Source organism: Pleurodeles waltl, chromosome 10, assembly GCF_031143425.1.
Source record: "Pleurodeles waltl isolate 20211129_DDA chromosome 10, aPleWal1.hap1.20221129, whole genome shotgun sequence".
NCBI classification, from domain to species: domain Eukaryota; kingdom Metazoa; phylum Chordata; class Amphibia; order Caudata; family Salamandridae; genus Pleurodeles; species Pleurodeles waltl.
The window spans coordinates 1039102101-1039119707 of record NC_090449.1 but is presented as its reverse complement, the minus strand read 5'-3'; the positions used below and the strand labels follow the sequence as shown (position 1 = coordinate 1039119707).

General features: G+C 44.0%; 1 protein-coding gene across 3 annotated transcripts in view; it reads right to left on the bottom strand.

The window, feature by feature from the left end:
* Positions 1-1419: 1419 nt before the first annotated feature.
* The window catches only part of AZI2 (5-azacytidine induced 2), a 99294-nt gene continuing 83106 nt past the window's right edge, over positions 1420-17607 (bottom strand). For all 3 annotated transcript variants that reach the window (XM_069212007.1, XM_069212006.1, XM_069212009.1), the window contains exons 8-9: positions 9459-9577; positions 1420-7854 (exon numbers count right to left, since the gene is read on the bottom strand). In XM_069212007.1, coding sequence (XP_069068108.1) covers positions 7490-7854; positions 9459-9577 — 484 coding nt within the window. In that variant the 3' untranslated portion in view covers positions 1420-7489. The remainder of the gene's footprint in view (positions 7855-9458; positions 9578-17607) is intronic.

Below are 17607 nucleotides of genomic sequence, written 5' to 3'. Positions count from 1 at the left end.
CTATTTACTCTTTTCCTGGCTGTGGTAGTGACAGTGGAATCTGGAGGGGCTTGTGACTGGATGTATCTACCCACGGCGTAATTATACGGGAACCACAGGTTCTTTCAAAATGTCTCGTACATGTCTAAGCATTCCTGGTAACATAAGGAGGAATTGTATGCCCCTGTGCTTTTGTGTGTTGTGGTAAGGGTATCAAATAGAAAATCTTCCTTTATTGGATCCTTGTGTAATTGCACATTGTGATTGATAGGCAGTAGCTGTAGTTATTACTTGTTAATACCAATGGTGTCCTGTGGAGGGAGGTGCGAGCAGGATATAGATCTGGCTTTGTATCTATAATAGGATCCGTAACATAAGTATCCCAGGGGTCAGGGTCTTGTGGAACATCCCCTATATCTTCCCTACCATATACAGGTGAACCCTGTGGTGTGTGATGTCCACCAATTTGAGAATTAGGTGAATGAGGTTGAGGAGAGGGAGATGTAGGCAGAGCTGGGAGGAGCCGCTGCTGCAGATGTGGAAGCTTTCCTCTTATGTTGCTTTTTGGGAGGAGATGAGGTGTCAAAATCCTCTTGAAAGCTTTTTCTTTACAGGGTGGGAGAAGCCACAGTTCTACCTGTTTCCTTTTCAATTTGAATTTTGAGCTGCTTAGCGTCAGTAGTTTCTAAAATCGGTTTAACTGTAAACAATGAAACCGAAGAATGGTCAGACTCGGCCGTTTTCAGGACTGAAATTTTATGTTGTGGTACACATAGATTCCGAAGGGACGGACGTTGTACTCCCGCTTGGTGCTGAAGCTGTAGACGCCAAAGTAGTCAGTGCCAAAGTTTTCAGTTCTGAAACCTTAGATGTTTTTGGTCGGACTGAGGGAATAGAGGTTGATTGTGTAGACCCAGCTACAGTCTTTCTGGATTTCAGAGCTGAGGGCGGGACAGTTGAATCAAGCTTTCGTGATCGACCATGGCCCGAGGGCAGTGCTGGTCAGGGGATCTCTTTTGTGAGCTTCTTTACTGTCTTTATTAGAGGAGGAGGGGCAGTTTTTTTTTTACTCACAACTTGCACCCAAGTGATGTCCTGGCTCTCGATGTTGGATTGCGGGCCTGAGTCAGTCTCAATGTAGACTCCAGCTCCTCTTGTGCGTGTTCATCCCTGAAAATATCCAGGGTGTCATCTTGCATTGAGTGTGTCATTTCCAGCCTGTGAGCTGTTCAGTCCTGAAGTGTTTTCTTGGACTGAAACGATGAACATGTGTTGCAGGTGGCTCCGTTGTGGTCTGGGGAAAGGCAGAGGTTACATACTTGAGGGTGATACATGGGAGGAAATTTGGCGTGGCACTGAGGATGGAATCTGAACAGCGTCTCGTATCTTTCCGGCCACGTGGAGATGGGGCTGGGCGAGGCCTGCCCCAAAGGCACGCAGTTGAGACTTGACAAGACTTTATTGAAATTATGATATAGAAAACGCAATTGATTACAATACTGTAAATGGAAAGGAAAGAGTTTAGAACTGGTTTGAGTGAAGACCAAACGAGCAGAAACACTTCTGAACCAGACAGAGGAGAAAAAACAGTCTAACAAAGAACTCTATGCCTATGCGCGGTATCGCCAAGAAGGAGGAGCCACTCGATCCCGTGATTTGAAAACACTTCTTGAAGAAAACAAGTTGCAACACTCCAAGCCCAACACTTGACAGCAGAATAATGCACAGCATGTGTATCTACAGTCACAGATGCCATCAAGCATAAATTTACAACATATGTTCTGAGGTGCTCTTAGTACGTGGAAGCAAAGTAGAGTATGGAAGGAGGAAATTCAAAAACAGGCTGATTTTGAAGGGATGTCAGACCAATGTACTTTCTTGTCAAAGTGAGAATACACTTGCCAGTGGATGGACTGTTTCAGATTTCTTTTATTGGAAAATAAAATAAAACATCTGCCGGACTGTCCCTCACAAAATCCTTCATCTTTTTATTGCCTTGTCTCTTTTCCAATGACTTTTAATTCTGTAATTTTCGAAAGAAAGTAAGGACCTTATTTACAAGTGTCTTCCGCTGCCTGTGCGTCACTTTTTTGATGCACCGGAGGCGCACTCCCATATCTGCAATGCCACGTTGCATGGTTTTTCATGGCCTAGTAGAAATGGTGTAAGGCAACACAGCGCAAGTCACTGCATTGCCTTACACTGCGTCAAAGAGGCGTTCCCTGGGTGTTTTGGTGGGTGTTCCCACGCAACACCCATGGAGTTTGGCACATTCCCAGATTTTCAAGATTTTGTAAGCCTGGGAATGAGTCAAAAAGCCTACGCCAGGGCAATGGGGAGAAATAACATTATTTCTCCCCGTTTTTTAAATTGTGTGTGCTGCATTTTGCAGCACACACAAAGAGGAAAACACCTTTTGTGATTGTTTTTGTGCAGAAAGGTGTCCCTGCATAAAAACAATCATCTCAGCAAATCAGGCACCCTTGCACCATGATGCAAGGGTGCCTGCGTGGGCGCATTGCAGCAGTTTGTGCACCAGTGCAGGGGACTAGGACAGAAATGCGCTGTATCTTGTAGACACTGCACATTCCTGCCCTTTTGTTTTGATGCAGGGCAGCCCAGCAAGAAGGCTGCCCTTTGCCAAAACATTGTAAACAATGTAATTCATGGACTTTAAGGGCAATATGTAAACAGGCAACAACAATGATTGAGGGTTTGGAGGGGGTGGCCATTCTCACTGGCAGATCGCAGGTCGTCTCGGTTGTCCCTGTGGTGGGGGCAGTACTGTAGGTTAAGTAGTGGTATCCATGTCTCAAATGAGGTTGTAGCTAGAAGGTGTGTGAACCATACACTGATTTTGGGGCATATCGCTTTACACCCTACTTCTTGTTGAAAGCCACAGCCTTTCATCTTCATGAGATCAGTGAAACAAGCACTATGTTTACATTCTGATAAATTATATCTGAAACGTCTAAAAATAATTATGATTGAGGTTTGTACGGTATACGTGGTGTGCACTACTTTATACATGCCTATACATTCCACCAATAAGATATGCAGAACATCCAGTAGAGGGCTACAAACATTACACTGAATGAAAAAATCATAAAGGCAGATTTGAACTAGGGAGTGGCTCTGTCAAAAAAAGATGAGCAAAGTCAAAGGTACTCAAGATAAACGGTTTCTACCCCTGAAGCATAATCATGGGCTAGTCATGAGGGTCAATGGGATAAGACATTGTTCAAAGCAGCTTACTGCTTTTAAGAGATTTGACTGGGTGCAGGAAGATGGAAAGAACAGCCCGATTACGATTCTAAGTGGTCCTTTTAATAGTGCAATACACCCCAGTCAGTACTTGAGTAGCTCTGCTATGAATTGTTATCTTGAATACTCTTACACAGTTCCATTTTTTTTTTTTTTTTACACCTTTTTATTCTGCACTTCGTGCCAGCAATTTGAACAGTGCTTTAATTATATTACGTCTGATTGCAGGTTAGTATTATTTAGGAAACCACAACATTGAGAAGACTTGTGGTATAGGGCTTGATAACAAAGAAAGGTGTCTCAAAAGTTGTCAGAAGGTGATGGCAAATACAGTGGTTTCAGAAACATTCTGAACTTTATCACAATATTATTTACAATGCACAAAGCAAACATTCCTTTGCTGTATCATTGAACTGAACAAAATCATTAAAGTTAATTTGTATGGAAATGTAAAGCAGGAAGAGTGGAGTCCAATATAAAATGTGCCCACATGATTCTGAATAAGCAACTGTAGATGCTGCCTGGTTATTATCACACAGGTATTTGGTTTGATCAGCGAGAGCTCTACAAGTTAAATTTATTCTCAGGATTTGTTACATTACTGTTCCAGGGACTCTGCTCCCTGAGGCATATGAGGTTCATCAGTCACAAGAAATGGAATGAAAGCGCTCTGGGTGAACAGATGCATTGTTTATGCAGGTCGTGCACAAGCACATGGAGGGTTATGCGGACCGCGTCTTCCAGATACATCAGCTCCAGTGAGCGCAGGGAACTGAACATCCAGCCTAAAGGACTCCCACGAAAAAGAAATACAAATTCTCACGAGTGACATGGTTTGCCATGTTAAGCCAGGAGGAGTGTGCAGTCAGTAGAACTACCCATGACCTCCCATCATTTCAGTATCTGACCTGTACGGTCAGGTAGATGGTGGCGGGGCGAGGGTGAGTGTCATTATGAAGGTTGAGGCATCAAGCTGTAAATTGGGATGCGAAGAGGATGCTGATTCAGTGCAAATCAGATGAGTCACGTCAAGCAGAAGCATACTGTGTGATGCCTTGCTACGTGAAACCAGCAGTCTCTACTTAATAACGGTCGACCAAGACAAATAGGCCCATATTTATACTTTTTTAGCGCAGCATTTGCGTAATTTTTGGACGCAAAAGAGGCGCAAACTTACAAATACAATTGTATTTTGTACGTTTGCGACGCAAGTGCAGCGATGAAAAAGTATAAATATGGGCCATAATGTGTGTGGTCTGCACATCTTGGCAAGGTAGTAACTCCTGCTGAAGTAGATAAACAGCCCAAGGCAACAATTAAAGCCCTGCTCTTCAAATGAAAAACTAAGGCCCATATTTATACTTTTTAGCACCGCATTTGCGTAATTTTTTGACCCAAAAGCAGCACAAACTTAGAAGATGGTTTTATTTTGTAAGTTTGCAGCACTTTTGCGTCAGAAAATGACGCAAATGCAGCGCTAAAAAAGTATAAATATGGGCCTAAGAACCTTCATGCTGCTTCTGTTTTCTGCATGTGGCTTTGGCTGTTGCAGTCTAGAGGAACCAGAAAATAATCTGAAACCACGAAAGGAGACTTTCCACTAGTATCTGGGTATTCTACGTGGCAGATGCCTGCCTCATGGTTTGAGGGTCCTGCTATGCATTGTGGGCAGGTGCCAGCCTCATGGTTTTAGGGCAGTGCTGTGCTTGGGGGAGGGGAAGTGCCAGCCTCATGGGTTGATGGTCCTGCTGTGCATGGGGGCTGGTGCCAACCTCATGGGTTGATGGTCCTGCTGTGCATTGGGGGCAGGTGCCTGCCTCATGGGTTGATGGTCCTGCTATGCATTGGGGGCAGGTGCCAGCCTCATGGGTTGAAGGTCCTGCTGTGCATGGGGGCTGGTGCCAACCTCATGGGTTGATGGTCCAACTGTTCTTGGTGTCAATGGCTTCCTCTTACAAGGGCTGTGTGGGTTTGGAGGTAGCCATGTGGAATGTAGGAGGAGGGATGGCACTGGAGACAAGAGTAGCTCAGTCCAGCAACTGTATAATTTTATCTGAACAGCACACAATGTTTGGATGTAATGGATGGAGGAAAATATGTCAGCAACTGAAGACGTCTGAAAAACTGGGCATCAGGAGAGAAAACAATGGTTAGCAGTTACCAGAGTGCGACAGGGAACAAAACCTTGGTGGTTGGGAAATATTTTAGAGTAAGTGAAGTCCAATGAATGAATTTGTATAGACGTCCCTTTTAAGTTAAAACTTGGAAGCTGTAGATCTGGCACTAAAACAGTTGTCAGTACTTTGCTAATGTTATGATCGGCTGTAATGGAGAACTGGTGAAAGCCTGCAGAGCGAATGTATGACATAGTGCTACAGTACAAAAAATAAATTTTAAAAAAAGTGCAACAAGGTGGTGTAAGAAACCCAGGTTACGATTCAATCAGATAATGGCCAGAATGTTTTTTCATAGTAGTTTGCTGACACACTCACCAGTGCCGTGGGAACTGATGGAACTTTTTTTGGCCAAAAAGAAGACTGAGCAAGGGCTTGGCTGCACTTTCCATCGCATGACCCTCAGTATATATCAGCTAGGCATCACAGCAGCCATGACTAAAAGGATAGGACCCATTGCTTTGCAGTATTAGTTTGCTGTACCACAGGAAGACAAACCTTGCCTGCCTCATTCTTCACATACGTTTACCTGGTCTCCTAGGTTGGTATCTAACAGTCAATTCTGACTTTGCAAATCTACATGGCCATACTGCATGTGGCCAAACACACTTGAAAACATAGGGGCTCATTTATGAGGCCCTGGGGCACACCGCACCACCGGAGCATCTTTTTATTTTTAAATCACAGTCCTGTGGCGCAGTGTGCCAGCCCATATTTACAGGGCCACAAAAAGCCACCTTGCGTGGCTTTTCATAGCCTTGTAAATATGAACCCCTTTCACGCATAACACTGTATGAAATGGGCATTCCATAGGTGTTGCTGGCGGGGTTCCCAAGCAACACCCATGGAACCCAAAAGAATCCGACACATTCCCATATCTACAAGCCTGGGAATGCTTTAGGTTCCTACGCCACCTCAGGCGAGGCATAAGAGACGCAACGGGGAGAAATAGCTTTATTTCTCATGTTATGTCCTCTTTCTATGTGTGCTGCAGGATGCAGCACACATATAAAGAGCAAAACACCTCTTGTGATTGTTACAATCATCCCCCACAATTCAGGCACCCTTGCACAAGGGTTTCTGCGTAGGTGCATGGCAGCAATGTGTGCACCAGCACAGGAAGAGAGGACAGAAATGTGCAGTATAACTTCGATACAGTGCATATCTGTCCTTTCCTGGGTGGCGCAGGAAGGCACTTGTAAATGAAGCCCATAGTGAGAAGACATGGTGGAGGTGTGGGGGGTGGATGGATGGATGGTTGGTTGTTTGTTTGTTTGTTTGTTTGTTTTTTTGGGTGGATGGAGGGTTGAGGTTGGGGGTGGCTGGTACCTGCAGGTGTTTGTAGTGCCAGGAGAGACCTGCACACTGTTCCATTAACAACCATGAGAAGGTTCACTGAGAGATCTACAAATTGCCCTGTAATAAAAGGTCTGCCAATACTTATTGAAGTGTAGTCATCTTCACAACACTCCATTTATAGCACTTGTCCTAGCCTTGGTTAGACTTCTTGTACTTCAGTACAACATTGAAAGCCACCTTCATGACCATTCAATGAGGACAGGTAATTGCAGTGAACTTACCCATGCAAGCTACTGCTTGAAGAAGGGGCGCAGTGTTAATGCACTGTTAAAGAACAGGAGTGTAAGAATTAGGTCTATGCCAGATGTTTAGAGTAACCACTAACTGGTAAATAAGTCCCATTTAGATCCACTGTGCATAGAGGGAGATATCCTTTGTTAATATCATGTATATCTGCTTCTCCAACCTGCAGATTAAACAAGTCAAACTTCATACTTGCCAAACTTGTATGTACATAGTTTACAACGTTCAATGGTTTTATATACATTACTCCCAGAAAGCAGTGAAGACTCCTCAACAAAGCCTTGAATAGATTTATCACATCTTTGGGATAGGCCAATTGAAGGTCTAAGAGTTCAAGGGACTGGGCATATTACTCTGTAAATATCTATTTTTGTTTGAGGATATAGTCCCATTTTCACACGAAGAGCCAACACGAGCCCCAAACTCTTGTAGAAAAAATGCTGCTTAACTTTTGTGCAAACAGTTGTGATTCATTTTCTCAAAAGGTAAAGAGAGGGTGGAGAAACATTGCTTTTTGTTTCCCAAAATGTTGAGTCACTTGGCTTTGGAGAGCCTGAGAATACCCAGGAGCTTTCATCGAATGAGCCCCTCGCGGAGAAGTCATGTTCCTGGTAGGCTGGTCCACCAACCGGGATGGGTCTCTCCTCTGTCCGTGCTATGGGAACCCTTACATAAGGGGTTGTAGGATCGCCAGAAGGCCAGCGGACATTCCCATCTTCTGGATGGAGGAAAGGGTCATGTTTTTTGTTATACTCTGCACCAGACAACGTCAGTCGCACCTTTGTGTTGCCTGTCTCTAGATCTTCCATGCACTGCACTGGTGCACTTGGCGTGGCTGGAAAAAAGAAAAAAAAAAAAAGAACATGATGAAAGGTTTCTTCTTATGGCTGCTGCCGAACAAACAGACAAACAGTTGTTGTAGCATGGGTTAAGATTCCATTTTGTGATGTACCTTGGGGCAATAGTCTGTAAACGGGTTTGCATAATTAGAGTAGGACAACTGTGGTTCATTCGTGCAGCAACTAGGTCTGGGTCAAGACACACAAATGTCCTGCAATAGCAGCTGCCTTATTCATCTGAGGTTTGTATAAAGCAAAGCATCTGATGATGCTAGATGGGCACAGCGAGCAATGCTTTAGTTACATTTAAGTTGTTCATATTTCTAACAGTGACAAGAAGCTTCAAGAAGGACTTAGAGAGGCAACGGATCACCCCACAGCAGAGCATCAAAACTGCAGGTACAACCCCTGCTTCAAACAGTTATGAAACTGTCTGGACTCAGCTAAGCACGATGGCCCAGTAAAAGGAAATTAGATCACTTCATTTGAACTTGAACATTCTGTAACAGAAACTACAGAAATGGGGGTCGAAAAGCTTAATCGTACACCTTTTGTAAAGACCTTGTCAGCACCCTGCTAGATCCAATACAACAATGTTTTGTGTAAACTACAATGAAAGACTTAGTTGCTCATAAACGTGGTTTTTTCTAGCAAGAGCATGCATCAGCTTCCAAGGTTCAAAATGTAAACCAAAATGACCACTTTCTTTTTAAATTGTTTTTCTTTCTACGTGCTTCTTGAAACTGAAAAATGGGGATAAGGCAATGAACCATGTACCTTTTTAAAGGGCACAGCACGTGCACCGAGTCCTGGTCAGCAGGGCTCATGGCATTTGAGAGTTATTACACCAGTGTTTAGTAGTCAGAATGGGGGGCAAAAAGCCCTTTTCCTGATAGATGCCCATGAAAAGTGTGATCATGCCTTCTTGCAGCCAAGTAAACCTATTGCAGATGTCTTCTTGGCTCATGGTTCTCTTCTCAAACCCATATCTACAGAGGGCAATTGACTGTTTGTACAACACAGCAAAGCACATTATTTATCAAGAGATTCCCAAATCTAAACTCTACAGTGAAACAAATATCGTTTACTATTCTACTGTCTGGTGACTCCTACTGTGAAAGTATCTAAAATAGAAGCTCAGACATTTTAGAGATTGTTAACATGTTTTACAATTTACAGGCTACTTTGAGGCGAATACAGAAGGTGTATTAACCCTAGAGGGTGTAGAAACGGTGCCCTCCGTTTAATATAAATAAACTTAACATTCATTGGTACAAGGGAGAAACTGAAATACCCATCTTAGCCTGAAAGCAAGCGTAGTTTATGGTAAAAGGTCAGATAGAAATAAACTGTTCACACCTCTGCCTTGTACACTGGGCTGAGAGAGAAGCCACAAGGGACCAGAGGAAAGTACTGCACAAAAACACATCAGCAACACCTTCAAGTGTGAAACTGACCAGTACCAGACAAGCCAAGCCAAAGCAGGAAGTGGAGCGACTGCGGCCCTAAAGTCCTCGGAATCGGGGATTCTGATGAGGGTTGCTTCACGGCGCTCCCTCGGTGGTAAACCTGGGAGCAGGGTTTTGTGCAGGGCACTTGCCTTTCTTGGTTGCTGCATCCCTCGCCTTCATTTTTCTTAGCACCTCGGCTTGCACTTCTGTCACCAGATGCAAATTCGACATTTCCTTCTTCAGCTCCCAGAAAGCTTGCTGCATGTCCCTGAAAGACGAAACGGATACAAAATTGAATGCATAGTTAGATGTGCTTTCCTTTCGACCTCGATCTTCCTTCAACGAACTGTGTTCGGAGAGAAGCCTGGCAGGAATGAACATGCTTTATAATGACTGGTGTACTGTATTTCTGTAGGAAAACGATGCCTTCTACACAGGTATACATTGTATTATTTTTGTGGCACAAAAGAGCCCACTCAAACTTTAACAGGGCCTCCTTTTGGGAACACTTAGGGCCACATTTAAGGAAAGTGGAGCTGCACCCAGTGCGGCGCTGCTTTGCTTGCGCTCCTTAGCTCTCCCCTAACGCCACAGTGTGCGCGCCATATCAAAGATATGGCGCACCGTGGCAGTAGTTAGGGAAGTAACATCAAAAAAAATGGATGCTAGTTTGGAGCTTTGCAGGATTAGTGTGAAAAATGTTGACACTAATCCTGCAAAGCCCATCGAGGCCCAGTGTGAACAATGGCGTGCCTCCTTTTAACCGTTAAAAGAACTGAAGAAAATGACCCAAAGAAATCTTGGATTTCTTTGCACCATTTTCTTTTTTTTCAGCCCTCCTTAACGCAGACATAATGCCCCTGGCGGAGGCATAATGTAGCGCAAAGGGTTACAACGTAGTGCAATGCATGCATTGCACCACTTTGTAAATATGGCGCGAGGAAAAGGCCACGCTAGGGCCAAAAAAATTATGCTAAAGTGGCGCTAGGCCCCCTTAAATCAGGGCCTCAATATATTTACTGGATTGCAAAGTCACACCATTCAGGCAAACCAGGCGTGGAACTTGGGTTTCAGGGAGATGGGTACACCAGCAACTCATTTATAAAATACATCACACCAGAATGGCCCGCAGGCAGCACTGATTTATTCACCGCCCCCTAGTTATTGCCAATGTTACATTACACACACCTTGTAAAGGTGTGTATAGCACACAGAAGTCCGTCACGGACCAGGGCACTGATAATGTCAGCACTGTTCTCAGCTCAGGCCCTGACAAGAGGCTGTGGCTGTCGAGCAAGTTTCCCGTAAACCACCGACCTAGTCTGATGCTGGCAAAAAATATTAATATGTCAATATCATTTTTCCATACATCTTAATGAAGATTGAGAAACACCAAAGCCTTACACTCCAGAAAATTCAAAGTATCAATGAATTTTGACACGTGTCTAGTAACAGACTAAATTTTTTTTTTTTTTTTTTAGACGGTATGTTAATACGACAAGTATTGTTTACATTTAAACAACAGAGTGCCCATCCATGTATTCACCACTTCTGTTTAGGGGATTTGATGAGAACCATAAACCACCCTAAGACCACTTCAGGGTGCTTGTGTGACTGCAGGTAGACTCAAGAATGAGTCAATAACAGTGGTTACACTGAAAAGTAAGATAGGTGGACCAGTAATAAGCTATTTCCTGAATATTTTTCTCTAGGATGATGCAACACCTGTTCCTGGGTCCTACACCAGACTCCTACTACTCAATGCATGATCAAGTACAGGTACAATAGCTCAGTAAGTAAAGAGCTCATTGAGATGTGTGGGTTTTCTGTAGGTCGAACGGTCGAATCATGGCTAGACTGACTCATTCTATTGACTTGTGAAGGATGAAAAGCTGAGCAGCTACCTGTGTTAGTTCAGTGCCAGAGGTAAGCTAGCCTCGGGGAGTACAACTGTGACTCTCTGCTGGTACCAATGCCCTATTATCAAGGTTTTCATCAGAGGACGTGCATGTAGCTGCCCTGCTTGAAAAAGTGAACCAGTACAACAATACTATAAGAAACAAAGAACGTTGAGGCCTACACCAAGTCGAAGCACAAAGACCCAAATTAAATAGCAAAAGTAAAGGGAAAGAAGCAGGAAAAGGCCTGTTTTTAAAAACCGCCAATCAAAATCAATGGGCTAGGGGGGATTTAATTAAAAAAATAATAATAATAATAATAATCAACTTACCGCCAAAAACTAATTAAAATGTTTCCAAGTGGCCTCAAAGAGCTGATGGGGGCTTTTGCAGCCACTCTGGCCGACCATAAGTGACTGCAGTCAGGTAGTAACATCCAGGAGGATGGACTGAATTGAAGTTTCGGAAGGCAGGGCACCCTTAGCATGAGGGCCACCAGCACATACAACTGAACAGAAGCTGGAGGTTTCTCCAAGTGGGTTCTTCTAAGTTGGGTCTAACAGGAAATTAAATAAGCGAGACAATCTTCAGCAAAACCAACATAAAGCCTATGCGCGATCTGTGTACCACACACAGAACTTGCAAGAGTTCTAGACCAAACACAGAATGTGCAAGAGTTCTAGACCAAACACAGTCATCTGATCTACAGACCAGTACTTAGCACTGAGGCAAAGACTGAGACTCGATGGATTAAGGACAGCCAAACTCGGGTACCAAAACCTGGTTCTAGACATCTTTAGGACAAGTCCCCAAAGTCCTTGGGGAAAAAGTGCTTGTGTTTTTTTTTTACCAGGTAACAGCCCACCTGTGCCCTCTGTTTTTTTAGGATGCGGTCTCCCTCTTTGCCATCAATGACTCTGTACTCACATACCCACAGCAGCCACCATAACTGGTTCCAGCCCACCCCAACTCTAGCCTGGGCTTTTAATTTGAAATCCAACATCGTCGTGCGACTCCCTCAGGATTGACCATTTTACACTTTCTGGTGGTAAAGACTTACGAAGGCCTTACGTGGACAAATCTTCGTATTCCAATGGCATGAGAACAGAGTGATACAAACAAGGAAAGGTAGCAGTGCAAGGCAAACAAACTCATATGATGTAGAGATGAGGGCAGAAGATATTGTACAGATCCTGGCTGTAGATAAAAAATTAAGACTCGCTCTTCTCCAGAGCGCACACAGAGTGAATTACCATCATGGCAGTACTGCCTAAGTAGACCAAAGTGAACCACCTTACTAGTAACCTGGACCCTGCAACCCTTTACTAGAGTAGCTATTCTCTCATTACAAAAGTAGCTTGATAACTTCACACTACAAGGTAGTTCTGGGGCCCAGGGTCTATTTAATGGTCATTTCAGTGGTTCACGAGTAAAATCAACAGTAATCAGCCTGGTGTAGGAGATATCTTCTCTTTTTGTTCTAATCTCCTTGGCTTTAAAGACCTCCTTTATGGATGTTTTATGCATGGCTTTCTGAATGGCGCTGCTGTGGAACAGATGTAGAGAGGGCTATCTTCTAACATCACTGGACAACTTCTAGCCGCACGTGGCAGCGCAGGGCAGGTCGTTTGAAAGTTTCCCAGAAGTGTTTTCATGGGTCTGACTGTTGCGGGTCCTAGTGGAGAAGGTCGATCACTGAAGGATTCTGCAGCACGTACTCCTATACACCTCACCAGAGGCACACAGATGTCAGGGTGGGCTTCTATGGACACTGTTCCAATAAAAGACAGGTGAGCTGGGTACTGACAAACAAAGCTTACCCACACGTCTCTTCAAACAACAACTTCTAGGAGTAAAAAGGCCCTCAGCAGCTCAGGCGTGATGCCAGAAAATGAGGTGAACTTGTTACAAAAGCAAGTGCTTTTCAGTAGAAGTCAGGTGGAAAGTGTGGGCAGCTTTCCCCCAGTTTACTCCAGAGACAGAGCGGTAACATACTTGACTGCAATTGTCCTCTTCAAATCCTGAATTACCACAATACGGTTATTCTGGAACCTTTAAAGAAATTATCTGATGCCACGAGAGGATGTGCTGAGCATGCCACAAAATATTTATGACATAACTTACAACACTTTGTGATACAAGAAAGGAGTGTGATAGCAACAAATAATAAATTAGTAATTTAAGACATCCCGAGCAGCTCCCACGTGAGATCTGAACCGACTATAGGACTTGCAGAGATAGCCAGCCAGGGTAAATATTGAAAACGTACGTATCGGGTGTAGTAACTGACGTACCAAAAATCGAAGTGGTATCTAAAGAAATCAAATAATCTATGAAACAACATACAAGCGTGTTCTACCCTACACTGGTGGTTCCCAACCTTTTGACTTCTGTAGCCCAAACTTTATCAATACTGGAACCTGGGTACCACCACTGAATCATTATTGAAAGCTGGGGACCTAATCTGTTAATATTATTTAATATTCTAGGCAGTGGCGGACCCCCCTGAGGAGGCTTCGTGGACCCTGGCCACAGGATGGGAACCACTGCCCTGCACCATATATTTGTTCATTAAGTTCCATGAATATGTATGATAACCTTTTTTCTGTGCAGGTACACTGCTTGTGTCATTGCTTCCTCTTAACTACCCCCGTACACTTGCATATATCTGTGCAATAGGTAAGGATTTCAGAAATGAAGCAAGGCATCCAGCATATCTTAATTCTGAAAACTGTGGAGACCATCTTACCTGTATAAAAAGGATCACTCACCCAGCTACATCTTCCAATAGTAACCGAAGCTGCAGAGCAAAGCTGCAAAGGCATGCCCCATCCCCTTGTGAAGACAGGGAAGCCTAACTACAGATCCCTGCAGGCAGAAGGTCTAGTAAGACTCTCCAATGGGCAGAACTCGAGCTTAGGAGCTGTCCTGGCAGAAGGTTAACACAGCTGCCACCACCCTCATCCTGCCCTCTATCAATGAAACCTCTGATCTGCCAGCAGCATCCAAGGTCACCATCGGGGTAGACACCTTAGATGAACAGCGTAGGTGCTGCCTAAGAAATACCATTAACCCCGGAATTCACCCTGCACTGGAAAATCTACAAAGCAATTCAACTTTTAAATTCAAAAACTGAAATGGATATTGCATGACGTGTGCGCCTTGGGTGAAACTATCTTCATGTTGTGAAAATAAAATCTGTCACTGACATTAAAATTAAGCAGTGATCGACATTACACCGTTATCTTTAGTTTTGTGTTTCAGAAAACCACAATACACACCTTTTCATCTTTCTGCCGTTGTGTCTTCCACCGCTGTCCCACAAGACCTTGTAAATTCTATATTCCCTTGAGTGGTTCATACATGTTCCCGCTGCCGCCATCGGTGGCCAAGCCTATTACATATTTAGGCTAAAGTAAATAAATGAAACTACAATCTTGGCTCCAGACTCACTCAGACGTGAGAGCAGCGACAAAGCCATGGACGGTAGGCTTGACCTTGGATCCTGCTAACACGCACTGCAAGGTAAAGTACCAGAGACACAAAGTGCTCATAAGCTTGAAAGCGCATTTAAATCACCCGGTCACACCCCCGCACAGAGAACTGGCCGACCAGCTCGCTATACTGCTCAAACAGGTCGGTTTTTGGTTCATATTCTAAATTTATGATCACTGGATTTGTTTCACAATTAGAGTGGGAGCTAGTTCAAGAGACAGGAGGACTGTTTACTACAAACACCTGGTTCTTGCAGACGGTCTGTGGTTACACTGCTTTTCTTCACCAACCATGGGGGTGGCACAGAACAGAGCTTGGTCCTACTGTGAAGACAGACTACAGCCTTCTCTGAAACAGAACATCTGTACAGTGGTTTATGCATTCACTTCGACTCCCTGTTCTTCAAATGGACAAAAAACTAGACCTTAAAGGTGAGCTGGGCCGCCCCAGGCAGCTCGCGAAACTCCCTTAGGGTAGGTGAGACCGCTTTCTTTAGGTAAACATGACTTGCTTTCAACGAGGATGGCGAGGGCAGAAAGCAGGCCAAAAAAGTGTAACACTGGAGGACCGCCACATTTCTGTGGATTACACACCAGGTAGGAGTGGACAGTGCTTAATTTGAGCTGGTGTTCGCCAACAGCACTTAATTGCCAACACCAGCACTTATGGCCGTCTACCACATTTTTGTCTTATTTAGGCAATAAGCACAACAATGGTTGTTTATTAACTGAATGTACATTAAAAATGACTAATACCTGTCACCCAGGCCATTCCTGAAGTTTGGGGGTGGGGCTGTATTAGTCAGAACCATCACATTTGTAGGAGTGTGATGGTTAGTAGCTGTGCTGGCACTACCAGTGACGCGGCTGGCAGGGGCAATGGGTGGCGCAAGCTACAGTGGCCCCCGGCACTATTTAAAATAAATAAATAAATAAGCACTGATTGGATCAGCCCACTTTATCGTCTCAGTGACGGCTACTTAACCCTGAAACCTGGACCGTAGACTGTTCATACTTAACCCTGAAATCTGGATCATGGACTGTTCAAGATTCATACATTTTAGGGCAATGTGACTTTAATGAGAATTGTACATCTCATCTTCCACCCCCTCTACCCCCCCACCCCCATTCCTTAATAATAATAATAATAATAAAAAAAAAATAAAAAAAAAAAAGCTCCTACAATTAGGCAGGTTCCACAATCCACCGCTGCACAAAGGATTCAAGTATGAATTCGGCTGTTTTTAACCCCATAATGTCGGCCTGTGTTACTAGATTGTCACCTCGAGTGCGGCACACTCGGCGCAAAAGCACCCTCTCAGCTGTAGAAACATTGCTAAATGCAAGCCTGCCACCTGGTGGAAATCATGAACATTACAGCCAGTAATGTGATTGCGGCAAAAACCGAAGTGTGATTTTAGGGCAGTCTCTGTCAAAAGCAAGCTAAACGTTTTTACCATAAATCCCAGGTGGCACTAAATATTCAAAAGATGCCTCCTATAGCTGTAAAATGTCTGCTATCCAACCTTCCTCTGTGCAGTGGGTGGAACGGGGCAGTGGAAACTGTGTCAGCCACTATGCCATAAAGCACACACCACTTTAAGAACTGAAAGCAAGTGAATGGTAGATTTGGCATACAGCGTCTCTGTAAGAGTCAAAATACCGGTAGGAACTCAAGCGCCTTAAACCCTCACAAACACTGCAACACAGATCCTACGTGGAAAAAAAATTGAAAAGTGCAAACGAGGTATTTTCTGAGGTGAAACTGCAGAAGAATCTAAATCCACAGCAAGATGAAATCACGGGTCGTAAGAGTGGGAATGAACGCATCCACTGCACAGATCCGAGTGCACCCTGCAAATCACAAACTACAATCCGCACAGCGGCATTCATTCTATCGACTTCCTAAGACTGAAGGTCTGAACAACTCGAGCAGATTATACCAACCCTGGCACTTTAGATTCCACTTCATGGAAAGAATATTGCATCCCTTTTTTAGGTTTCTTCAGTTTTGCAGCCAAAATTGTAATTTCTCTTGTATATAAGGTTTGGCAACTAGAGATAAAGGCTTTACAGGCAGAGGCCTAATATTCAGATGGTTTCCGGTTCACTCACTTTTTCCAGCCCTGGCCTCTCTGCTAGCAACCTAATGCATGCTGGAACTTGTATTTTTGGTTTGTTTGAACTAAGCCACGGAGCAAACAGACCAAATAAAAATGATGCCAGGACTGAAAACATGGCGTCCCTACAAAACGCCCCAGGCCACAACTTGTTACAAACAATCGAGCGTGCCGGTGGAAAACTGCCAAAATGGTATCAGAAACAAAATAAAGTTTACACTCAAATCAAAGATATATCCGGCGCCAAGAAGCCTCCGGGCACACGATGCGCGCTATAATCTCGGAATCAATCAAATCAATCTGGATTTGTTACCCCCACATTAAATTCAGACTTTTAGAAATGAAGCCAAACATTTTGAGATAATTGATCCATATTTGAGATTTGACCTTTTTGAAGAATATGGACACAAAAATTTAAATACAAACCCTTGGCCCAGATTTACCAGATGCCCCCGCAGCCCAGCGCAGCAGTCAAAAAACACCTGTCCCGCTTACTCCTTCTCAGCCAGCGCAGCCAAATGTCAGAGTTACACAAATATGGCCTCTCCTCCCCTAGCGCCAGCGCAGAAATGTGCTACTTTGATCCACATACACACATTTGCACCATTGTGTAAGGGTGTCTATGTGAGACTAGCTTATGCTTTGTACTGGAAGGGGCCCTTCCAGCACAAAATACTATGCTTAGAGTAACCTAGAATCTTGCTCCACCCTGCATGCGCTGTACAGTGCAGCACACATGCAAAGTTGGAAAAGAACAGAGAAATGAGTGCATTTCTCTGTGCCAGG